This window comes from Pan troglodytes, chromosome 8 (assembly GCF_028858775.2).
Source record: "Pan troglodytes isolate AG18354 chromosome 8, NHGRI_mPanTro3-v2.0_pri, whole genome shotgun sequence".
Taxonomy (NCBI): domain Eukaryota; kingdom Metazoa; phylum Chordata; class Mammalia; order Primates; family Hominidae; genus Pan; species Pan troglodytes.
Window position 1 is genome coordinate 101,157,405 of NC_072406.2, and position 26,450 is coordinate 101,183,854.

General features: G+C 41.2%; 1 protein-coding gene across 1 annotated transcript; it reads right to left on the bottom strand.

The window, feature by feature from the left end:
- On the bottom strand, positions 1 to 17,764 carry ACTA2 (actin alpha 2, smooth muscle). The gene is made up of 9 exons (XM_001141780.6): positions 17,656 to 17,764; positions 13,729 to 13,880; positions 12,188 to 12,316; positions 8,733 to 8,843; positions 6,715 to 6,799; positions 6,162 to 6,323; positions 4,441 to 4,632; positions 2,995 to 3,176; positions 1 to 293 (listed from the first exon to the last, which is right to left on the bottom strand). The coding sequence occupies exons 2-9, from the start codon at positions 13,855 to 13,857 to the stop codon at positions 150 to 152; spliced, it is 1,134 nt and encodes a 377-aa protein (XP_001141780.1). The 5' UTR covers positions 13,858 to 13,880; positions 17,656 to 17,764; the 3' UTR covers positions 1 to 149.
- Between the last annotated feature and the right edge of the window lie 8,686 nt (positions 17,765 to 26,450).

Sequence of the window (26,450 nt, forward strand, 5' to 3'; positions counted from 1 at the left end):
TTACCAGTAGCCTATTTCAGATTTATTAAAAAACACATAGGTAACGAGTCAGAGCTTTGGCTAGGAATGATTTGGAAAAGAACTGAAGGCATAATTCCACAGAACATTCACAGTTGTGTGCTAGAGACAGAGAGGAGCAGGAAAGTGTTTTAGAAGCATTTGCGGTGGACAATGGAAGGCCCGGCTTCATCGTATTCCTGTTTGCTGATCCACATCTGCTGGAAGGTGGACAGAGAGGCCAGGATGGAGCCACCGATCCAAACAGAGTATTTGCGCTCCGGAGGGGCAATGATCTGTCAGTCAAGATGAAAAAGAATGGTCATTAATGTCATCATTAGTGCAGTCGTTAGTGCCGTAGGACAGAGCCTGGATGTTCTACCATGGCCTAGTTTCTTGTTCAGCAGGGACACAGGCTTGTCTGTTAGATGCCAATTGTGTCCTAATTGTGTCATGTTCTTGGCAGGACCGCCAGAGGGAGCCATGGATTTAGAAATTCTTCAGTAAGCACATTCGTTTTTCTCACCTGTAACTCTTCGACCACATTATTGAGCAAACTGAAAGTTGGCTCCAAATCCAGCCATGGCCCCCACTTAAGAACCCTGGCAATGCCTCTGATTTCCATGAACTCTGCCTCAGAATTCAACACGATACACTTTCTGTAGAAACAAACCCTAGCCTATTCAAAGGAGAAGTTTTAATTGTGCTAGGACTTAGTATACAAATGTGTTTCCACGTGGTGAAGTGAACTACCACTTTTCACCCAGATGCTCTGTTTAACATTGGGGGACTCAGGGTCCCCTGCTGGGGACATTCCCTTGCAATAGGTGCCTCTTAAGCTGCACTGGTTGGCCTTTCCCAGTGCACAGGCCTAACCTGCAAGGCATGCTCATGTTTCTTAAATAAATGAATGGTTTAGGCACAGAGAACAGTGAAAACTGGCTAACCAGTTTAATCTTTATCTTCTGAGCATTTACTTCTTAATACAAAGTACTGATATTTACTGAGCATGTAATTATATGCCAGACACTATGCTAAGCATTTTACATGTGTTATCTCATTTGATTCTCATAAACATCTTGAAGAATAAGTCTTAAATTACTCCCATATTACATATGAGGAAACAGAGGCTGAGACAGTTTAAGTAACTGGCCCAGGTAACACCTGGTTATATCAGTTATATCAGTGTCAGATCTGATATTCAAACCTGGGTTCTCCCAGGTGGTTTTATGTTTTGGTTTGGTTTTAAAAATAACCTTTTTATTTTGGAACAATTTTAGATTTTCAGAAAAGTTGTAAAGAATTTAGTATAGTTTGGATATCTCCTCCAAATCTCATGTTGAGATGTAATCCCCAGTGTTGGAGGTGGGGCCTGGTAGGAGGTGTTTTGATCACGGGGGTGGATCTCTCATGAATGGCTTAGGACATCTCCTTGGTGATAAGTGAGCTCTTCTTCCGAGTTCACATGAAATCTGGTTATTTCAAAGTGTGTGGCACCCTCCCCCCACCCCTGCCCTCTCTGTTGCCCCTGCTTTTGCCATGTGAGGTGTCTGCCCCTGCTGCGCCTTCCACCATGATTCGAAGCTTTCTGAGACTGAGGCCTTCCCAGAAGCTGATGCTAGAGCTATGCTTCCTGTACAGCCTGCTGAACTGTGAGCCAGTTGAACCTCTTTTCTTTACAAATTACCCAAGTCTTAGGTATTTCTTTATAGCAGTGCAAGAACAGCCTATGACAAATTCTATGGGAGTTCCCATAGGTCTCTCATCCAGTTTCGTTTTTGCCAAATGTTATCATCTTATTGTCCCAGGTTTTTCTTGGTTCTCTATACTATCTCATTACATCGGGGCCCAGAGTTTCACATTCATTTCTATTCAAGAAACCAAGTTTAGAGAACTAGGAACTGCCCAACTCTAGCAATAGCCTCTTTCTGTTATCGACCCTCATGAGATCAACTCAGTAGTGAGCCCAGCTACTGGCTTCATTCACCTCCCTCTTGTGTGGAAGGCGGGTAAGAGCTGATCAGAATGGCATCCAAGAAACACAAACCCTGTTGGAAAACAGTCTCTCTTCTCTCATGCTGAAGTCTTTTAGGGCAGGACTAGCCAGAGCCTATCATGGAGAGAGAAAGTGTGCATGTTTCAGTCTAGCACACTCTCTAGTGTTAGCTGCATACTCCTTCTAAAAACAGAAGGGAGTGCAAAGAGGAGATAATTTGTTTAAATACCCACGTGTGTGAACTGCACTAGAATTGCCCCTCTACTTCCTGTGACATGGGTCAGAGGGTCCCAAGTGTGGCCTTCTGACTTCAGAGAGTGATAATAACCTTTGAGAAGTGACCAGCCACAGGTTAAGTTTGCCTCCAAAGAATTATCTCCATTTAATCCCTGAGTTCCCTTCACTAGGGCTCAACATTCACACCACATACAGGGGTCCTGGGTGGCTCAGGGACTGAGCTTAGTCATCCTGGAGTCATTCTGTGCTTTTGAGCACCGGTACCAAAAGATGTGCTAGACAGAGGAATGAGGATAAAATTTGAATTCTTGGCCACAGGATTGAGGTTAGTAGTGGAGGAAGAGTGTAAGCTCCTCCTAAATCTACAGTGTTTGAAGTTCTTCAGAAATAAGTCTAGGTCATCTGTATTTTTAAAAAATGTGTTACATGCATGATGCACTATTTTTTGTGTCGAGAAAAAACAACAAAATGCATATTTTAAAGAGAGATGAGCATGTGGGGAGCTCTGTTGACCTTGACTGCAGCTACTGAAAGTAGCTGATAGACAAGGATAAATAGAGATCAAATTTTATATAAAGTAACTCAATTTTTCTTATGAACTAGATTGACTTACATCCTGTAAAATATGAGATTTGTGTCCACTACCTACCCCTAAAACCCACAATTGCATGTCACCAAAATACAGTCTCTGAAGAGTTCTTATCTGTGGTTATAGGGCTGACACTGCTGGCAGCATTGCCACTGGGTCTGTCACTGAACAGTACCTTGATCTTCATGGTGCTGGGTGCTAGGGCCGTGATCTCCTTCTGCATTCGGTCGGCAATGCCAGGGTACATAGTGGTGCCCCCTGATAGGACATTGTTAGCATAGAGGTCCTTCCTGATGTCAATATCACACTTCATGATGCTGTTGTAGGTGGTTTCATGGATGCCTGCAGACTCCATCCCTGGAAAAGAGACACAGGCCATGGTCCTTAAGTGGAGAGTAAAACCCAGGCTAGACATGGAAGACCATACTTGAACGTCTGGATGATCTTGCAGTGGACTGAGGCTGGGAAGACATAATAATCTAGGAACCACCTGTCTGAGAGACAAAAGGGCCTTGTTATGCTCTATGTCTTCCTGCCTGCCTTCTAATGAGGAAGGCCTGCTGCAGCATCCTGAGGTGCGGGCTACAACAGGTATCACTGATTTTTTAATAGACTCACTACTCACTCCATGTGGTTTAAATAAGGGGTGAAGCCTTCCGATTCCCTGCAAAGCTTCCACGCTGAGCCAATGTTGCAACAACTCTTCAGAGCTCTCCCAGGTCTCCATTTAACAGCTACGTTGCATCTGCCCCAGCCCCCAAAGCTAATGGGGCTGGATTATCAGGGAAACTTATTCTATTTTTTATCCTATTGGAAAAGGCTCATTTTTCCAATCTTGCTAACATTTTTTTGGGGTGGGGGTGGGGGTCTGGACTTTTGTTAATTTCTGATGCAGGTGTTTTCAAAAAACCTCTAGGTGCCCTTTCATCTTCTGCAGTGCTGTGATGTAATGATAACGTTAACAATAGCACTACCTGATTATTAATTACTAGTGATATCTGATAATTATTGAATGCTTGCTTTTGCCAGGCAGTGGGCTAAGTGCTCTTTATCTATCTCCTGTAATTCTCACAGCCATCCTAGGACATAAGTAATATTACAGTCTCCACTTTATACATGAGGAGACTAGTTGGGAGGTTAAGTGACTTTCCCAAGATCAAGAGAACTAAGACTGAAACCCAGGCTCACCCCTCTCAGAGCCTGCCTCTGTAAACAACTATGCAAACCTGTCTCTCCAAGACAATGTGAATGTAGGAACAGACTCACTTTGAGTGCTCTTCTATTTTTCTCTCCCCCAGCATTCCCGAATTCTCAGCATTCAGCACACCCTTGCTACCCTTTCCACTGTCTCCAAAGCACAGGCATTATTTAATTCTTTCATCATACACCATGAATGCTTTGGGCTTAACTGCAACATAGGTAGTGTTTTCTTAGGAAGAAAACCTCTTTCCTGGCCTCATTATGTCTTCTCACCTTGAAAATGTGGCACTTTCCCTTTTTCTGGTTTAGAAATGCTTTTGGTCTTGGGGCAACCGTCACTTGTCTCCATGTTCTGGAGGCTGGCTTGATATGGAAGAAGACAATGACTCCCCTTCCCAGGAAAAGGGCGTTTGTTGCCTACCGATGAAGGATGGCTGGAACAGGGTCTCTGGGCAGCGGAAACGTTCATTTCCGATGGTGATCACTTGCCCATCAGGCAACTCGTAACTCTTCTCAAGGGAGGATGAGGATGCGGCAGTGGCCATCTCATTTTCAAAGTCCAGAGCTACATAACACAGTTTCTCCTTGATGTCCCGGACAATCTCACGCTCAGCTGTCAACCAGATACAAACATTGTGGCAAACATTAGGGTCTGCACAGGTGGCAAAGATTCACCTGCCCTACTGCAGTCTCTCCCTCAAGACATGTGCCATCAAAAAATGTGTCAGTTCAATAGTCTGCAATCCAAAATCAACAATGATAATGACATAGTAGGGCCACCAGGGAACCACCTCTGTTCCCAGGACAGTGTCTCATGCATAGTAGGCCCTCAGCATGCATTGTCTGGGAAATGCATAACAAGAATAAAATGAGCTAGCTAGAGAAAGGCACACAGTAGGGGATCCTTTTGTACCATAACATTTTTTGGGGTGGGTGGGCAGGATAACTACTCTGTGTTATAATTATTTTATGACAGAAAGTTTGTTATATTGTATTTTCAGTTAACCAGGGTATCTTATGCTGAATCAGCTCCTCAGGGGCCTCACAATTTTTGAAAAGTCTGAGATCCTGTTGCCTGGGCCAGTAGATAGCAGTTCAAACCTTTGGCACATTTCTCACCCTCCAGGAAAGAGGTGGTGCTGTCTCAGGACCAGGCCTAGTCCAGAAGGTTTCAGTGGTGCATACTGAACGAGATATGGAAGAAGTGGGCAGGGAGAGACCTTTCAGACTTCTGCTCTCTGAATTTCTAGGCTATTAGTTATATCTGAGGCTCTGGGAACCTTTTAGACGCATCTTGGGTTTCTTTGTAGGGAGCAGAGGAGGAATGCAATTATTCAACTTCATATTGCAAGTGGAGACTTTAACATTGGCAGGGTTCAAGTCTCAAGCCTCAAATTTGGAGCATAAAATAAGCCTCAGACATGTTCAGAAACCTAAATGTTTGGACAATACCAAATTGCTAAGGGGAGGACAGGTAGCTGGAGCCACCAGCACTGAGGACATACAATGTTTCTGGCAATGCTGACACCTTCCTCTTGTGAGGGAGGACTGGGTGCACCGGCTTAGAATCTGAATACACATATGTCACTGTGTTAGCTATTAATATGTATCACTGTTAATAGCTAACAATTATTGAATGCTTACTCTGTGTCAAGTATTCCACATGCATTCTTCCATTTAATACTCATAACAATCATGTGATATAGGATCTATTATTATCCCCATTTTACAAATAAAGAGACTATGGTTGGTTAACTTGTCCAAGCTCACAGAGCTACTGAGTAGCAGAGTTGGGACTCGAGTCCTATCACAATGTCTCCTGCCAATCACCACACCATGCCATCTTCAGTCTCTGCACAATCTTCTTCTATTTGCTAATGGAGGGGATTAAAAAAAGATCAATTATACAACACTGACTAATGCATAACACTGAGTGTCTATAACTGTTCTCCTCAAGGAAATAGTGTAATCATTTTGCAACTTCACACAGCAAAGAAAGATGTGCTTTGCTCTGTGCATTAGAGCCAGGCCTTGCCATTTGCAAATCTTCATCCCATCATCTCCTTGGATAGTGAGGATGGTCCTGAAAGTTACTGAGCAACACACTGCTCCCCTCTCCCCCTTATCTCCCACAGGCCTCACCAGTAGTAACGAAGGAATAGCCACGCTCAGTCAGGATCTTCATGAGGTAGTCAGTGAGATCTCGGCCAGCCAGATCCAGACGCATGATGGCATGGGGCAAGGCATAGCCCTCATAGATGGGGACATTGTGGGTGACACCATCTCCAGAGTCCAGCACGATGCCTGGGAGACAATTGGGCGTGATAAGTCACCATGGCAGCTGGCATGTGGTTACTTGCTGGCCAAGTAGAGGGAAGCCTTGGGGGAGAGGGAATTTCTGAGCCTCTTATTTAAAAAGAGAAAACAGGGCATGTGATAGGAGAGGTGAGGTGGGACAGGGCTCGGGGAAGATGAAAAAAAGTAAAGAACAGGAAGACGAAAACAGTAGAAAAAAGTTCTGCTAGAAATATGAGATCAAGGGCTTATTTTGAACACTAGAAGATCTTTTAGGGCTGGGTTCAGCCATGTCCATTCTAACTCAACTCCAGTCCGTCACCCCCACGTGTTAATGACCATTCAATCCCATCTCTGGCAGTGCGCTCCGACCAGCTTGCTGTCCTGCCCAGTCACCTACCAGTTGTGCGTCCAGAGGCGTAGAGAGACAGCACCGCCTGGATAGCCACATACATGGCTGGGACATTGAAAGTCTCAAACATAATCTGCAAAGCAATCCAAAGAGCTGAGTTAGTGAAGGTGCCCATCTGACAAAGAATGGTCAGAAGAGCACACCTGGTTGATGGATGCAGAGGGGCCTGACCTGTTCTGGGCAGAGGAGGCCAAAGTAAGGAGGTTCAGAACAGCCTTGGTCACGTTAAAGAGGAGAAACGAAGGTGTGAATGGGGAGCCATCACATCAATGGCCTGACAGGGTGGGGAGGGGAAGAAGCAGTGTGCACACAAGGTTTGGCCAGGGGAAAGGAAAGTCTAGCTTCTGGCTCTGGTCCTGGCTTTGACTAATAGTCACCAAACTAATAGTTGATTAATAGTGGCTTCATTCCAGGTCTCTTAACTATAAACAGAGGAGGAGTTTGGACTAAATGAGATCTCCCATTTTTCCAGTGCAGACATCCTAGGGCTTGTTAACTATGTCAAAGCCAGAAGAAAAAGAGAAGACAACATCCAGGTTTCGATTTCTCTGGTATAAAGAAAGAGAACTTTTATATCTGAAGCTCAGGCTGGCTGGGATTAGCCCCATTTTTGTGATTTGTCTGAGGTTCTATTTAATCTATTCCACTTTTTTATGTAGTTGCTGGGTCAATGCTAACCCTAGAATCTGAGGCCATTCTGGTTGCAGTGGGAGAGGCCCTGATTCCTGGAAGACAGGACCGGCCCAACGGTAATAGAGGACCATATAGAATGTCAGTGCCCCAGTTGGTGCAGTCCAGGGACAAGATTAGAACCAAGACCCTCCAGGTCACTTGTGAGAAGTTTGTGCATCCGGAGATGTCCGTGGGTCTTCATTTCTCCATCTGTAAGACCCTTCCTACTCTGTTAACTAGAATGTCTGACATCATTTGCTAGTGAGCCATAATTTCCAACCATTTTTTTTTTTTGCCTTCACACCACTGACAGGAACAATAATTCATCAGAAGCAATATCTCTTGTGACACGCAGTGATTCCCAGGCCCACAGATGTTCCCCTGTAGAGAACAAGTGCTAGTGGGTTGGTGCAAGCACCAGGAGCTCTTCTGAGGAAAAGGCCTTGCAGTTATTTACATTTATGATTCTCCAATGCTGGAAGATCGTGGATCAATCCCAGGCTCTGCCAGTTCTAGCTGTGTGACCCTGGGAGAATTACTTAATGTATCTGAGCCTCAATTTCTTCATTTATGTAGTCAATATAATCATAGTTCCTGCTTCACATTGCTAGAACTTAAAGAGACAATGAATGTAAAACGCTGAGCCTAGTACTTGACCATAACAAGTATAGAATTGACACTAGATGTTGTTATTTAATAGCTCATCCAAACTAGAAAACTCAGAGCTCTGTCTGGTGGACTGGATGGGATTCTATTGTGAGGTCTTTAGCTTCAAACAAGTAATAATAATGACAATAGTAACTACTATATTTTGGATGTTTATTAGGAACCATGATACACATCTGTCATTTCACCTCATTAATGTTCACATCAATCCTTGGAAAAATGATAGTATTAATATTACTCCCAACTTATAGACAAGGAAACTGAGGCTCTGAGAAATTAACGGAGTTCTTTAAGGTCACATAACTGATAAGTGGCAGATCCAGTTTTCAAACCTAGATATGTCTGACTCTAGAACCCAAATTCCTATTGTATGTGATGCTGCATTTTGAAGTGACTTCTCCTTAGACATTATAACTTAAACGTGGCCCCTTCTCAATGAAATCTTTTAAATTTCCTATTGCTTTTGGAGGCAAAGGGCTGGTCCCTGCAGGAAGGATGCAAGTACTTTCAAGCTGTTCCTGTCCTTTGGGATCCCTGAGTTCACTGAAGGCTGTTAGTCTGTTGGTGGACTCCTAGCTCCGGCCTTCTCTCTGCTGTCCTGCATAGCCTCCTTCTAACAGAAGTTTCCCCAGACCCCAAAGTGTTGTGTGCTGGGGTAGCATACTTACTTGAGTCATTTTCTCCCGGTTGGCCTTGGGGTTCAGGGGTGCCTCCGTGAGCAGGGTGGGATGCTCTTCAGGGGCAACACGAAGCTCATTGTAGAAAGAGTGGTGCCAGATCTAGTGAGTTGGGGGACAGAGGAGAAACACAATGATGTGCTGTCATGAGGTCCTGCATTTCCCAAAAAGGGACCAGAAGCTACTTGAAACCAAGACCAAAGGAAATGCTACAAGTACTCATGCATGTGTCCATGGTTTTATAGATGCAGAGACTGAAGCTCAAAGTGTGTAAGTACCTTCCCAAAGGATTCACATCTACTAAGTGACTGAGCAGAATCCCTAACCCAGATCTGTGAGGCAGGATGGTGTAGCGGTTAAGGGCACAACCCTTGATCAAACCTTGGGTTCAAAGCCCAGCTCGGACACTTCTTAGTTGTGTGAGCTTAGGCAAGTTTTTAACCCTTCTCAGCTTCAGTCTCATGATTGGTAATAGGGAGATGAAAATAATTAGTGTGTACCTCATTGGGTCTTTGTGTAAATAAATAAGGTAACCCTCGAGTTATTGTCCAGCCCAGTGTCTGGTCCAGAATCAATGTTATTATTATTCAGCTCTATTTTCTTTGTTCTCTCTTCCCATTTTAATGTTCATGGGAAAATGATTTAATTTTGTAAATAAAAAGACGAATGTATATATGAATAAATGACGCTTACTTGAAAACCTAATTGACACTTTTAATGCTTCTAGAGAAGTTGCCCTCTGCAGTGTACATGAAGAAGAGAACAGGGCTCTCTGACTCTTGCCTCCATCACCCTCTTTGCTCTCGAGGGATGAGAAAAGCTTCCTCTATCAGCACACTCTGGATCTTCCACTCACAGTCAGACATTTGGCCTTCAGGTGTTTCCAAAAGGCCCACGCCTGTGTATAGTGTGTCTATGTGAAGGTACTTTGGACATAACTACATTTATTTATGGTTGAGCACTTTCTTTAATTCCTAGATGCCGAAAAGAACAAACCATTGCAAAAAGGACTAAATTAATTAATCTTTAAAAGCATGAAAATTCTCCACCAGAGCCAGGAATATGAGATTCACTCAAAATCAAAACAGAGCAAAACAAGAACTGCTGGTGAAAGCTTATAAATTAGCAAAACCAAGATTAGCTTTAAAGACTATCTTATTCCACTTTCTTTTGTTTTGGATTTGTGGTTTATAGAAGGGAAATGAAACTTCTGAAAGTTTTGTTTCTTTAGTGGAGTGAAAGCAGCAGACTGCTCAAAAAATCCTGCCAGTCACAGCAAGCAACCTTTCTCCTCTCTCTCTCTTCGTCCCCACCAGAAGATACTTTGAATTTAAATTTTAGAAATAAGGAAAGTTTTTTCTTCCAATAGTCTCTCTCTAGGACGATACATTCTAAGATGTTGTCAGCTCCATGGAGAAATTCTAAAAGAATATTTTCCTATTGATATTGATATCTTTTTCTCTGTGCAAACTGCAATCTTACCAAATCTAGAATCCTCAAGCAAACCTACTGATATGAAATTTTTGTAGAAAGACAGAGCTTGAAGCATTACTGCTGATAAATTCTAACAACATTATGTATTTTTCTTTTAAGTGATAAATTGTGTGTGTAGTAGTAGTAGTGAGCCGATAGATAAATAAAAGGCCAGATGTTGTGATTCTGATATATCTTGCTGCATTTAAAATTTTGTATGTCACTTTCTCATTATTTCTTCTGTTTTTTTCTCTGATCACTGGTGTCTGTAATGTTTAATGACCAAACATCAAAATCTTAGAATTTAGCTCTTCTTCTCATTAGCTCTTTTATTAAGTGTCTGGGAGATAAGGCCTCATGTAATGCAACACAGATAAATAATTTTTAAAATATTTATCATATAGCTTTTTTCAGTGGCTCTTGTGCTTCAGTGTGTGGAGAGGCATTCAGAAATATACCAAATCTGCAATGTTACACTCCTGTTTACTATAGTGAAAACAAAAACATTTTTAATTTAGATGTTTAGAGTGAGTTAATGAAAACCTTTCAAGAATGGGCTGTTTAAGGCTACTCCCAGCATTTCAGGCCCCTTTAGCTGTATTGCACTGAGAGGGATAACCATGCAGCCTCTGATGAAAATGAAAGGAGGGTTTTTATTCTCTGAGCTGCTGCTCATGCACTGCTTGTCCTAGGAGGGCAACAGAGTTGACATGAGCAACAGATGATTAATTCCCTGCAGTGGCAAAGGGCTACTCTTCTCATCTACAGAACTATCATCCTCTAATCAGTTAATAAACCCTAATAGGCAAGGACATTTTTTTCCTTTTCTTTAGAGACAGAGTCTTGCTCTGTTGCCCAGGCTGGAGTGCAACAGCTGATGGTATGATCAGCTCACTGCAGCTTCGAACTCCTGGGCTCGAATGATCCTACCACCTCAGCCTCCTGAGTAGCTGGGACTACAGTTGCATGCCACCACACACTGTTAATTAAACCTTTTTTTTTTTTTTTTTTTTCAGTAGAAACAGGGTTTTGCTATGTTGCTCAGGCTGGTCTCAAACTCCTGGCCTCAAGTGATCCAGTGTTGAGATTACAGGTGTGAGTCACTGTGCCCTGCAGGATTTTTTTCTTCTTTTTTTTGAGATAGGATCTCACTCTGTCACCTAGGCTGGAGTAGGATCTTGGCCCACTGCAGCCTCCATATCCCAGGCTCAAGTGATCCTCCCACCTCAATTTTCAAGTAGCTGGGACTGAGGTGTGTGCCACCATGCCTGGCTAATTTCATTTATTTTTTGTAGAGACAGGATCTTACTATGTTACCCAGCCTGGTCTCAAACTCCTGGGCCAAGTGATCCTCCCACCTTGGCCTCCCAAAGTGTTGGGATTACACGTGTGAGCAACCATGCCTGGCAAGGGATTTTTTTTTAAAGAAACATTTTAGGATTTTTTTTTCTTTTTTTTTTAAATTTTATTATTACTATACTTTAAGTTTTAGGGTACATGTGCACAACGTGCAGGTTTGTTACATATGTATACATGTATGTTGGTGTGCTGCACCCATTAACTCGTCATTTACATTAGGTATATCTCCTAATGCTATTCCTCCCCCTCCCCCCACCCCACAACAGTCCCCAGTGTGTGATGTTCCCCTTCCTGTGTCCATGTGTTCTCATTGTTCAATTCCCACCTATGAGTTAGAAAATGCGGTGTTTGGTTTTTTGTCCTTGTGATAGTTTGCTGAGGATGATGGTTTCCAGCTTCATCCATGTCCCTACAAAGGACATGAACTCATCATTTTTTATGGCTACAAGGATTTTTTTTTTCAATGGGTAATAACCCAGAATGAACATTAACAAGTAAAAGTACAGTTGAGCAATGTGATCCAGTTATTTCCCCAGCAGTAGTGTGGTGTTCTGTATCAGAGAACACAGGGATTATGCATCCTGAGGGCCCAAGCTGCAGCAAACCTCCCATACCTTTTCCATGTCATCCCAGTTGGTGATGATGCCATGTTCTATCGGGTACTTCAGGGTCAGGATTCCTCTTTTGCTCTGTGCTTCGTCACCCACGTAGCTGTCTTTCTGTCCCATTCCCACCATCACCCCCTAAAAAGGTTCAACACATTATGAGTCAGCATCTCCCAAAACTTTTACAATTACAGCCAAGCCACAAAAGGTTAAATCATTGAGATGAAAAGTTCCTCTTCTGATTATCAGCAACAATAAACATATTGAGTCTCATTGCCACTATGCTCTTAAGCAAAATTCTGCAGTTGATTGGAAAAAGACCTGAATTGCCTCCAAATAACAGGAGATGTTGGGGGAAAGTCAACTTTACTTTGTATTTTTATCTCCTATGTTCCTTGATGAGCTTTTTTAGGGCAGAGATCATGTCTGTCTTGTCCATCACTATAGCAAATTGCATGGCACATATGTGGCACTCAATAATTATTTGTTGAAAGAATGTATACAATTTTACATATTTGTTAAATGGCATTTTGTGTCTTATAAATCCTTTAAACTGTACTTTTAAAGTCATCACCTACCCAAAAGAATATGAGCATTATTTTCTAACTATTATAAGCAAAAGCATTGCATCTACAAATAACCACTTGAGGCTTGATTTCTAATGGATAAGTTCATACCAATCAACTGTTAAGACATTTGCCTAAATTAGTCAGCTGCATTTTAAAAAAATCATTAAGGTGAAGTTCTTAAAAAATTATTGTTACTAGATTTTAAATTGCACTGCAGTGACTATTTTAGAAATACAAAACAGCCATGGCTACTATGGACCCATAAAATAGCGGCTTGTGCAGAATATCTCCACTGCATAAAGATCAATGAATTCAGACAGACTGCATTCATTGGGAGAGGTTTCTATTATTTATTCTCGTGAATATATCCCAAGCAGAGAGGCATAAACATCAATCAGATAGCCTCAATGCACAAACTACATTTCTGATGTGAAGGAGAATTTCTGAGATGAAATTACTGAGTTTTTACCATGTGATGCCACCAATACTTTGTTTACACATAATGTGTAAAATTACCATGCGGCTGTCCAAATATATTTTGTTGACAGCTAATATTATGTAAAATTGCATTTGGTATCAATGCTTGCTTTCATCTAACATCAGCCCTGTATGGTTAAGTGACCTGGACTTTTATTTTAGTTTCTTTCCAAACAGTAGCTTTGGTATACATCAGGATAATGTATAAGCATTTCTGATGGTGATGAAATGATTTGATGATGATGATGATGATGATAATGACTATATTTAGACAAAAAGGACATGAAAAAGGGGCAGACTTTGTATCTGATAGACGCCCATCAGATAATCTGTCTACATTATATGTGAAATTGGCATTTACTCCTGGACCTTAATCATTAGAGGTCTATTTTTAACAAGGTTACATAACTTCTGGGCAGAAAGAGATAGACAATCTGGGGATAAACATGAACACAGAGGAACCTAATCTGTGTCCTGTTATGTTCCAATCATAATTTTCCTCACCTGATGTCTGGGACGTCCCACAATGGATGGGAAAACAGCCCTGGGAGCATCGTCCCCAGCAAAGCCGGCCTTACAGAGCCCAGAGCCATTGTCACACACCAAGGCAGTGCTGTCCTCTTCTTCACACATAGCTGGAGCTGCTTCACAGGATTCTATAGAAAACAGGGAGGAAGCAGCCTCAGCTGTAATTGGGCATTTGTGGCACTTACCTGACAACTCCCACCTCCAAGGCTGGGTTTGGGGGCCCTCCTCTGTGTCCTAGTGCTATCCTCTGACCCTTATCTAATATAGCATGTATCTGGAAGTACTTTAGTTACACTATAAGCTTTCAGTAAGCTGAAACTCTGACTTCTGAAACTCTGACTTCTATGTTGATACAACCTTAGTGTAGTGACTGGCATATCATGTGTTCTTGTGAGCACTTTAAAGGTGGATAGAGCCAGTGAATGAATAAACAAACTGCAGAGCACAGATGGGAAATCCAGAGTCTGAGACCAGATCTTTGCAGGGACAAGTTGCCTACCTTATGTTAAAGAAGCATCTAGATTTTCCTCTGTATCAACCCAAATGCACATTTTTCTAGATATGCTATACCTTTTTGAAATTTTTTCAAAAAGCTAGATTTTTGAGGGACAGGCAGCATGTAAAAATTTAGAAATGTTAAAATGGTCAAGTGTTTAATGGAAAAATCTTTCTGAATCATGAGGACTTTTACTTTACCCTCAGAGAAGCTTTGAAATAAAATTTTCTGAGAAGGTGCTTTAAATTTTAGGGGCTGCAATTATCCACCGTTAATAAAAGTCACTGTTAAGCTAACAGTCCAACAAGTGAGGGTGAGCCTGATGGATTATATGTCATATGGTAGAATACTTTACTGCCATTAAAAAGGTAGAGTAAGAGGATAAGCAAAAGGTAGCTCTTACGTAAGAATAATAGGTCCGAAAAAGTAACATTGTAAATCTCATTAAAAATGTATTTTTTATGCATTGCAAAAAGATTAATCATATTTACCAAGATGTTGACTGAGGTTATTATGAAGTGGTGGGTTTTATAGGTGTTTTTAATTATTTTCCCATGGTTCTGTCATTTTTTAAATTTTCTATATTGAATGTGTATTTCTTTGGTAATAAAACAAAATTTTAAATAACCCATTTTATACTTGGATCTTATACTTGGATCCTTTCATAAAATTAGAAAGGCTGGAGCAGCCTATCAACTTACAAATTTGAGAAATTGAAGGCATATTAGAGGACATTTTCATCCAATGCTCTCATTTTCACAAATAAGAAAATCAGGAAGTGATTGCTCAAGGGCACACAGGGCATTAGAGGCAGAGCTCCAGCCAGACATCAGGTACTCTTTAGCCACCCCTTGGCTTCCAGTTCAAGACCTCTTCCACTTTTCTAATCACAATTAGGTCGAAATGTTCCGTTAAGAGAAGGACACCCAGAGTTATCTGCCTGGCATTGAGATCTCAATTAGGATTTCAAATTGAGAAAATTTCTTCTTCTAAATGGGTGAACTGATTGCACCTCCAAATCCATATAAAAAAGGCAGTTCTTTTAAGGAAACGTCTGAGAAGTAGGGAAATAAAATAGCTATTACAGAGTTGGAGTTCTGCCAAAACATTTCCACAAAATCAAACCTGCATCTTGCCAAAGGCCTAAAACTTCCTTAGCAGTGCTTCATGTAAAATAACTCTTTGCAAAGAACATAAAACTGCAATTGAGATGACATATTTTAAAGTCAAGGCATGTAATATTATCTTCAACTGACAAGGAAACCAAGGCTTAAGGAGTTGAAGTGACTTGTCCAAGAGCCTTGAACTGATACATTTAGGACAACGAGGATTTCAGATCACAGTGATTATGAGCTTAGACTCTGAAGTCAGACTGCCTGGATTTGAGTCCAGGCTCCAACAGTTAAAAGCTGTGTGATTTCAGTTATTTAACATCTCTAAACCACAATTTCCTTACTATAAAACAGTAATGATATCAGGACATACCTCATGGAGTTCTTATAGAGATTGGGTTTTTTAAAGTGTTTAAAATAATTTATAGTGGCAGAGATACTCTAAGTTCTCAATAAATACTAATTTCATCATCATTATTATTACTATCACTGTGTGATTATTTTCATTATCCAGATCTCTTTGTTTCTAACCTTTGCTTTCTTTCCACACTGCTCCAGGCTTAGAATAAAAATAATCAACGTGTGGATTCCACTTGCAAGAATGGACATGAGACTCATGAATGGCTTGCCCTTTCCTTTCCCACCCTTCTTTTCCCTTTCCAGATGCTGAATTATTTTGGCATTCCTGTGATTTGGCTTCCCTCATAGCAGATTAAGAAGCTTTAGAAAAGAGGCGAGAACTATAAAGGAGACAAAAGGGAAGAAGCCTAAGAGCCTGGGGTATCTGTCAGAAGCAGCCAGCCCCAGGGGATAAGCAGGCACTCTATGGATGTGCTAAGTGCATTTTCCAAACCAAAAGTAAGGGCTGAAAAGAGGATAAAACATTTCAAATTAGGATGGTCTCTGAAAATGGGAAGGTATGGTTACCATGAATGCTGGGATATTTTTAATAACTGTTTTGTTGGGCAGTGATGGCTTGGGAGGAGGGGTTGACTATACTCAGAAAAAGTAGACTGGCCCTCAGCATCAGCAAGAATGCAGAAAAATGTTTTTTACTTGGCCAAAAAAAAAAAAGAAAAAGAAAAAGAAAATCTAGGAAGAATGTTATAATGTCCAAAAGGAGCACTGTCATTGAAGAAGTCACTGTGTCCCCGGAAAGAGTCAGCTCAGTGGTTTACAGCTCCTCTCTAACCTGAATGAGCAGTTCGGTTTGGAGCAAAGCATTTCCTAATTAGGTAAAACACGCTCGAGTGTCTGCTTTTGGAACTGCACCCGGGTCAGGGGGTTTGCTCCAACTGACTAGAGTGCGTCTTGTGCCAAAAATGAGTTGATGGGAGGGGAAAGAACAGTACCGTTCCCAGCTCATTGGTCTTGAAATACAAACCATATTTAGTCATGAAACACAAAATGCTAGGAAAATCTCAGCATGAAAACTCCAGTCTGGGCTGAAGCTGCCAAACCTTGATTTGCAGTGAAACTCAGCCCGGGGTGGCAGGGCTGGCTGCACAATCACACTTGCCTCACCAGGCTGAAGGGAGCTTTAAGCTGAGAGAGATGCAAACCAGATATCCGGCCGGGAGGCACACACAGCTGTCAGATGCAGGCTCTGCTCCCTCCCTTTTTCTTTCCAGAGAAAAATTCAGCAGGTCACCTGCTGTGCTCTGCTGCAAATGACCAATGATGTAGATCCAAACTTGTAAGGTCACACATACACATTTCCAACAAAAAAGAGATATACATTTCCGACAAAAGACACTACCAGTTAGAGCCAGGGAAACCCAGAAGGGAATACACAAATTCAGGCACAATCAAAGACTAGGCAACTATTCTTCTGTTCACTTCCAAAATCCACTTCCAGACACCTTAGCTGCACCAAAAATACAGCCCAGTGAAAGAAAACCCCTACAACAAACCAGAACCAGAAAGAAATCTGAGTTTCCAGTGCCTAAATACAAATAAATGTATAACTTACTGCACATAGCTAACCTGCATACCTGTATTGTGCTGCAAGATCTGGGCTGTTTGTTTAGGATGAACATTTTACAGATGACATGCATTGATAAAATTTTCATATTCTTCTCTACCCCTTCCATCATACCAAACTACATATTAGCCCTGTCTTTAACGTTAGATCATTAAAGCCAAAAGCTACAATCATTTTAGTAGTACAATCTTCATTCAGAAGTATCAGTGCATGAACCCAGCCAAATCCCTGCAGATGATGTCTTATTATACCGGGTAATTAAAAGAGCCACTGGAATCTATAAGTCACATTCTTGGGCTGGCGCCACTTACCCTGACAGTGCTTGGCTGGGCTGCTCCACACTGGGTGGCGTTCAGGGAAGCTGAAAGCTGAAGGGTTATATAGCCCCTTGGCCTGCTCTCCTCCCACTTGCTTCCCAAACAAGGAACAAAGACAGACTTGAGCCTGTCGTTCAGTCTAACACAACCATATAGGGACCTCAGCACAAAACTCTCTAATCTGGGTGGCCGGAGGCCTGGGTCTCTTCCACTGCATTCCACTGGTCTGCTCATGAAACGGGAGGCGGTTCAGCTGCCTGTGGGAGATAAACACGCCAAGCCTTCAGAACAACTGCAGAAATGCCCAGAGACACTGAGCTAGGGTAATGGGCAGATGCAGGCATGGTTTGCACATTCCACAGAGGATGCCAGCTTGCTATCATGCTGGAATTTCAGGCCATTTCCTAATAAACTGAGAACAGAAAGGGGCAGAAAGGGCTGCCTCTGCCTAGCACGGACTTTTAAAACTCTTCTACCACGGTAGCATGCAAGGAAGAAAGATACTCCTTCAGTCGTCTATAAATACATAGAGGGAGTGATGATTTTATGGTAGGCACACTGTTTATAAATCAAGTTCTTGAGGGATGTGAGTGGAAATAGGAATTGAAGTATGGAGACAAGGTTGACAGGCCTATGTCTTACAAAGAGGAATTTGGATGTTAGCATTACTATAACTACATTCATTTTTTTGGTGCATTAGCTTTGTCTAATTTGTCACCGAGCAATTTAGCAGCATAAGTAGGGACCATCCTTTGACCAGAGAGTCTACCCAGCAGCCTGTCAAAGAAGTAGTTTGGAAAAGAAAGGAGATTGTTCAAAGGAAGTCTCTGTAGCCCTCCTCTCTGCCCACTAACCTCCTTGACAGGAAGTAGAGAGACCAGGTGATATGGTTTGGTTCTACGTCCCCACCCAAATCTCGTCTCGAATTCTAATCTCCATAATCCCATGTCCAGAGAAAGGCTAGGTGGGACGTGACTGGATCATGGGGGCGTTTTCTCCCATGCTGTTCTCATGAAAGTGAGTGAGTTCTCACGAGATCTGATGGTTTTATAAGGCAGTTTTCCCTGCTCTTGCTTGCTCTCTCTCGCCTGCTGCCATGTAAGACACGCCTCTTCCCCTTTTGCCATGAGTTTAAGTTTCTTGAGGCCTCCCCAGCCATGCAGAACTGTGAGTAAATTAAACCTCTTTTCTTTATAAATTACCCAGTCTTGGGTATGTCTTTATAGCAATGTGAAAATGGACTAAGATACCAGGTGACCCTCTCATTTCTCAAAGATATAAGCCCTCATCTCAAGCATCAATGAATAGCTTCAGTGATTTTATATTTGTCTACTAGGTTCTCACTAAACTCATAAAGAAATATTTTTGTGGGTACTGTGAGTATTTCTGGACTGTGGACATGTGAGAAAAATCCCAAAATGAGTGGCTTTATTTTACAGCCATGACCAGCTGTTCACTCATGTTACTATGTCAGATCTGTTTGATTAATGGTGCCCACACATATACATACATATATATCTTTGAAGAATTGCACTATTGATTAGAAAATTTTAAATAGCTTAAGACTAAATCATAACAGGATTTCTCTATACTGCTCGGGATTTGTCTAGCTTTTACCAACCAGAAAACACAGCCATTAGAATGTTAAAATATAAAATCTACACAGTACAACATAAAGTTGGGCATTTGGGGTTAATTCATTAATTTTCATCACAGGAATCATGTGAAGCAAAATTTCCATATTTTCTTGAGTAGGAGGGCAATTTGAGTAGAGGAAGGATTCCCCTTCCTCCTGCTTTTGACTCACGCAGTGTCTGTGTAGTCCTTGCGATCTTTATGAAGTGACTGTTCATCTAAACACCAAAGAGAAGAGTTTTTGCATTCACTTTTATGATTCTTACATCATTTCTACCATTAGTGTATATCCAAAGCTCTGATAATAATCAGACTATGATGAAATAAAGAGACACACTGGAAGAGGACTCAAGGTTTAGTTTTTCTTGCAAGATTTTTTTTCAAATAATCTATGACACTAACCAGGAAAGACTTATAATTGAAAATAAATTTCTAAACAAGTGATTAAATGATCTTATTGCCTGGGTTTGAGATTTATAGTTTCACATCCCATCCAAGTCTCTTCAGTGAGAGAAACCAGCACTGCATGGGTATGAGTGTGTGTGCAAAGATATCTCCAGCCAAGCGGCCAGATACTTCCTGGGGCCAGCAGCCATGTATCCAAGGGGTTATGGAACTATTAGAAAAACAGTAGTGTCACACACAAAAAAAAAAAAAAGAAGAAGAAGGAAAGAAAGAAAAACAGTAGTGTCGGATAACTTGGTTGCAGTTCAGGGACACTATAAAATAAATTCCAAGCTAAAGAACATATCCAACAATCATTTCCAGACACGTTGTTCTGCAAACATCATGCACCATCTTAGTAAGATTATTTAGTTATGATTTATTGTAAATTCCTTGAGCACTGGGGCAGCACTCTGTAGATTTAGATTAGGCCATGTAACTACTGGCAAATAGCCGTATAATATTGATGTCTGGTAAGGAAAATGATTTTCTGCTGGTGCCGAAAAATTGGGCTGTAGAAATTGTTTTTTTCTAGACTGATCATATGCATTGGCTATTTTGTTCGGTTCATAAAATTCATTTTTCTGAGAAGACACAGTGAGAGCAAGGAAACCTTTCCATTTCCCACCTTTGGAATTCCCCAGGAGAGTCACAAACAGTTCTCCTAAGATAGCCCATGAAGACAAAGGCATGGAGTCTACGCTGGCACAATGGCCATCCCGCCACATCTGCAGGGATTTGCCAGGCTCTGCTCTGTTCCTCATTTGAGCATAATTAATATTCTTTATGGGAAATTTGATTGGACACTTTCTATGAAGGTCTAAAGGCTGGTATTTCAGGGATTTATTTTCATAATGTTTTCATTTATTTCAAAATGTGAGAAGATCAGAGAGAAGATACATGGTATATTAAATGTGAGAAAAACCATGCAACATAAGGATGCGAGGAAGGAATGCAGTGACAATTGGCCCTTAGACCTTGACTTTGTGTAAAGGCAAACATTTTGGATCAATGCACGGGGGTTATGATTCATAGTTGAAATTCCAAAGCTATCATTTACTACCACTGTATCCCCTCTGTGCCTTAGCTTTCTTATAAGAAAAATAGGGTTAATATTCATGCCTTATCACAAGGTGGCAATGAGATATGAGGTGTTAATAGGTTAGAAGCACCTAGAACACTGCCTGGCCCATGGTGAGCACGATGTAATTATTAGCTATTATTATTGTCGGATGCTCCATAATGAGGAAGTTAGTTCTAGAGGTGAGACAGACACTTTTTCAGACAAAAGTGCAGAGGTAAACTCTTACCCAGAAGACTCTGACACCCTGTGTTGGTTTCCTATTGCTGCTCTAACAAATTATGAAAAACTTACTGGCCTCAAACAACACAAATGTATTCTGTTACAATTCTTGAGGTCAGAAGTCCAAAACAGGTTTTCAATGGGCTAAAATCAAGGCATTCCTTCTGGAAGCTCTTGTGGGGGTCTATGTCTTTGTATTTTCTAGTCTCTAGAGTCCACTTGACTCATGGCTGCTTCCTCTTTCTTCAAAGCCTGCAGCAGAGCATCTTCAAACTCTCTTTCTGACAGTAATCCTCCTGTCTCCCTCTTAGAAGGACCTTCGTGAATATATTGGGCTCTAATGGATAATCAAGGATAGTTCAACATAATCTTCCCATTTTAAGATTATCGATTTAATCATATCTGCAAAGTCACCATTTTGTGTGTAAGGTAACATATCCACAGGTTTAGGGGATTAGTAGGTGAACATCTTGCAGGGAGGATTCATTATCCCGCATATTACATACCCCCATCTCACTACCCAATGTGTTTCCCATTACATGTCAAGGCTTTTATACCAGTTTCTCAGTTTCCAAAAAGTATTTCTACCAATGGTGTTGGCATCAGATGTACTTACTATACTTAAATAAACACTACCTTAGACTGTTTGTGCTGCTGTAACTAAATAGCTGAGACTGGATAGTTTATTTAAAAACGAGATTTATTTCTCACATTTCTGGAAGCCAGGAAGTCCAGGATCAAGGTGCCAGCATCTGGTGAGGGCCTTCTTGATGTGCCATCCCATGGTGGAAGAAAAGGTGAACCTGCTCCCACAAGTCCTATTTATAGTGGCATTAATCCATTCATGGAGGTGGAGCCCTTATCAATTAAACACCTCCCATTAGGCCTCATCTCTCAACACTGTTGCCCTAGGGTTTAAGTTTCCAACACATGAATTTTGGGAGACATATTAAGATCATAGCAGACACTTAAGACATGGTACACAAGTCTTATCTTAGGAAAGGGATCAGAAAACTGTAAAGCTACATGCCGATGATCCTGTAATGGCCAACTAGGAAAGTGGAATAAACTTGTATCACTCATTTATGCTTTTCAGAATGTCTAGATAATGTAATGTATTTATAAGATTCACGAGGCACCTTCAAGAACTTTACTGCATTTTATTTTTGTTTATGAAAGAAAAAAATACATGTCAGATTGCAGAATAGCACCTGTTAGATTTAGGAGACAAAACAACTTTTATCATTCTCTTTGTCACCAAAGATAACTTGAGAAATTAGGTTTAACTATGAAGAACAGAGAGCTTTAAAAGATGTTTTAAATTCCTGGAAAAGAAAGAAAATACCTATTACTCCTTTGTCAATTGCACTTACATTTTTTCCTGCCTCTCCTTCCTTATCTACCCCAACTCAGAACTAATATGTGCCAACATTGCCCCGGTGATATGGAACAATGGACTTTCCCATTAACAAGTCAGACAAGCTCTTAACTGAGGACCTTTGCTCATGCTGCTCCTCTGCCTGAAACAGTATTTCCCCCTTTTACTCCTCTAACTCCTTTCCTAATGCCATCTCTTCTTTTAGCACACTTTACATATCCTCCTAAACTCAGCTTAAGTATCCCCTTCCCCTAGGAAGCCCTCTCTACCCACTTTTTTTTTTTGAGCTGGAGTCTTGCTCTGTCACCCAGGCTGGAGTGCAGTGGTGTGACCTCGGCTCACTGCAACAACCGCCTACCGGGTTCAAGTGATTCTCCTGCTGCAGCCTCCCAAGTAGCTGGAATTACAAGCGCCTGCCACTGTGCCTGGCTAATTTTTTGTATTTTTAGTAGAGACGGGGCTTTACCATCTTGGCCAGGCTGATCTCGAACTCCTGACCTCGTGATCTGCCTGCCTCAGCCTCCCAAAGTGCTGGGATTACAGACGTGACTCCCTACCCACTTCTACCCAACTAATTTTGGTTAAGGGTGCCTCCTCTGTTTATCCATACTACTTTGTGTTTGCCTCTCTCATAGCACTCACTATATTGTTCTATAATAATATGTCCAACTATAATATGTTTGAAGGCAGACTAAATTGATTTCGTCTTTGCATTCCTAGAACCTGGAACATTCAGTAAATGTTAATTGAACTGAACTGAATAAAGCACAGAAAATGCTTAGCAAATGGTCAAGGATATTCTGAAGTGAGGGCAAATAAAAATAAGTCAACTAATAGTTATCAGACAATGCTATGAGCTATTTGCTCTACATACATAAACTCATTTAATCCTCACAGCAGCCATAAGGAATACTATTTTTCCCATTTACAGATGAGGAAATGGAGGATCAGATAAGCCAAATAACTTGCATGGCCCCAGAGCTGGTAAGTGGTAGAGCAGGGATTCAAACCCAGACCCATCTGACACCAGAAATTGAGTTCAAGCACATGCACAGAGGTGTGGGTAGTGGCCTGTATGTCAGGCTCCACCCAGGTAGTAGGGAGCATGAGGTTAAATCATCAAGCAAAAGCAGATGACTTCACTATTCAACATCCCTGCCTCATGAAAGCCTGGGCACACAGGACAATATTGGCACCAGCTAGCTCAAGTGAACCCAGTATTAGCTCTTTTCTCTCAAGCTGACTAGACCCAACTGCCCCAGCTTCCTACCGATTGAAGCTCTCCTTCACAAAAGACTTTGGATCTACAGGATGACCAAGGTTCCTGGTGTACCCGACGGGTTTCCTCGGTCCTCGGGGGGAAGGGAGGATATGAGACTTTCAGTGCCTTAAAAGTCCCAGGAAATCTAGGATGAGTTGGTTATTTGAATCATCACCAATGATTAGAGCAGCCTGTCCTGTATATTACTCATAGGGACTCTTCCTTTCAGAAGCCTTTGGAGAAGACCACAAACAGCCATTTATACCAATGGTATTGACCAGCGTTGTCCAACAGAACTTATTGCAATGACGGAAATATTCAACATCAGTGCTGTCCAATACAGTAACTACTAGCCACATGTGACTATTGATCATTGAAATGTCTATAGGCTTTTTAAATTTTATTTAATCTTAATTACATTTTAATTTGAATAGCCACATGTGGCTACTGACTTCCATATTGGACAGCACAGGAGTAATAAGTTTTAAATTTGGCTGCAACTGAAATTGCCTAAGGGGCTTAAAAAATCCCAATGCACAGGCTACACTCTAGATCAATTAAATCAGAGCATCTGAGATGGGACACAGATGTCTAATGTGTATCCAAGAATAAGAACCTTCAGAATAGACCAGGGATCCCAAAATATGGCCTACGAATTGACTGCATCAGAATCAACAGAGGAGTGTATCAATAATATGCAAAGCTGACTCTCTTTCCCCTTAAAAATACCTCCTAAATTACAATCCCTGGAGAAGACCTTAGAGTCAATTTTCCAAAATAAATTTTTCATATTCGAATAGAAAAGTTGTGAAGATAATACAGAGAGTTCTCATGTACCCTACACCTAGTTTCCCCTAATATTAACATCTCACATTACTGTGGTACATCTTCCATAATTAATGAACTGATATTTATACATTTTTAAGGAATCTTCAGAATTCATTCTGATTTCCTCAGCTTTTACTTAATGTTCCTTTTTTGTTCAAGGATACCATGCTGCATTTAAGTCAAGTCTCTTTAGCCATGTCCTCTTAGCTGTGACAGTTTCTCAGACTTTTCTTATTTTTAATGACCTTGACAGTTTTGAGGAGTATTGATCAGATGTTTTGTAAACTGTCTCTCAGTTTGGATTTGTCTGATGTTTTTCTCATGATTAGACTGAAATCACATGTTTTTGAGAAAAAGACCCTAGAGGTAAGTTGCTATTCTCATCCCTTGATATCAAGACAAGATGCTACCAGGATGACTTATCACTATAGATGTTCATCTTAATCACTTGACTAATGTTTGCCAGGTTTCTCTACTGTAAAATTATTTTTCTGTCAGTATCTTCCATACTATACTCTTTGGATAGAAGTTACTAAGTACAGCACACACTTAAAGAATGGGGAGTTACACTTCACCCCCTTGAGGACAGAGTATTTATATAAATTATCCAGAATAAAAATCTATTTTTGATACAATCCTCAATGATTCTTATTCATAACAAAATTTGGGAATCACTCAGACAAACAGCTGAAGGAAGCAGAACCACATGACATCCAGTTTGACCCTGATTCTCTGAGTGTGGATGACATGGTGAACTGGCGGATTTGCTAGACTTCTGTGAAGACTAGCTGATAGTCACTTATTTAGTCTAGAAACCAGATCACTGCTCCTCTAAACGCAAAACAGTGAATAAACATAGAATTGTTGATATTACCACCGAGTGTTTTGGAGTTGGAATCCAGCATATTGGAGGAGAAAAAAGCCATACCAAGAAGGATACATATAGTGCTTTGGACCAAAATCATAGCGACCAAGAGGCACTCCCTAAAGAAGACAAAATATCAGTGGTATCAGGTAGAGAAATAGGGAACTGGTGGCCCGAAGGTTCCTGGAATATATGGCCATGTGAAGAGGACCACCATGACCCATTGGCATGTACAGGACACTTTAGAGCTACAATACCATTATTGACAACAATGACAAACATTCACTAAGTCGTTAGCAGAGTTAGTTTACGGTGTAAAGGGTGATTCAGAAACTCATTTGTCACTAGTGGATTCCTTGAACTAGTAACAAAGCTATCTTACCAAGGGGAAATTGTTTTACTATTGCTGCTTATAAGCCACAGAAAGTCTCTGTTCTCTGGATCCCTGCTTGGCTTTGGTAAAGCTACAGTTAGAGACTCAATCTCTTGGTTTCTCAGAACATTAATTAGTGCATTGTTCAATTTTAGTAATCAAGGAGTGTGTGTGTTGAGAATTGTGGGAGGTTTAGAAGCCTGGTCACACCCAGGAGCAGCTCTGAGTAACTGAGAATGCTTAGTCAGAAGTGATGACTACGGGGAGACACTTAATGCACTGAAGTGATGTGAGGTAGAAGAGTGAGCGTCTTTCATGTTCCCTGTGAAAATATAAGTAGCACTCATGGGTTATGTCTGCAAAGAAATAGATTTCCTTCACCTTCACCTAGAAACATAAGTTAAAGTTTCTAACAACCTAGCAACACAGAGGACAGATTGCCTTATGGGATAGTGAGTGTTTTGTCCATTGAATTAAGTAAGTGGATGCAAGATGACCTCAGGGCTATTATAGAAAAGGTTTGTGTACTATGTAGAAAATGTGAAGAGACTTTTAAGTATCCTTTGATTCTTTCACTTTCCATCCTCTTGATATAGTATGAGTGACACCTTGCCAACTGTCTGCGATGTCACTGCTCATCTCTGTTTCTTCATCAGTGTCAGCTGTTACACATATGCAATGTGCACTTAGAAGAGTGTGATG

Coding starts and splice junctions, on each gene's coding strand:
- ACTA2 (XM_001141780.6), bottom strand. CDS start 13,857: ATGTGTGAAGAAGAGGACAGCACTGCCTTGGTGTGTGACAATGGCTCT. Junction 8,844..12,187: donor ACTGGGATGACATGGAAAAG/GTATGGGAGGTT, acceptor CCAACTCACTAG/ATCTGGCACCACTCTTTCTA. Junction 6,324..6,714: donor CGCCTCTGGACGCACAACTG/GTAGGTGACTGG, acceptor ATTGTCTCCCAG/GCATCGTGCTGGACTCTGGA.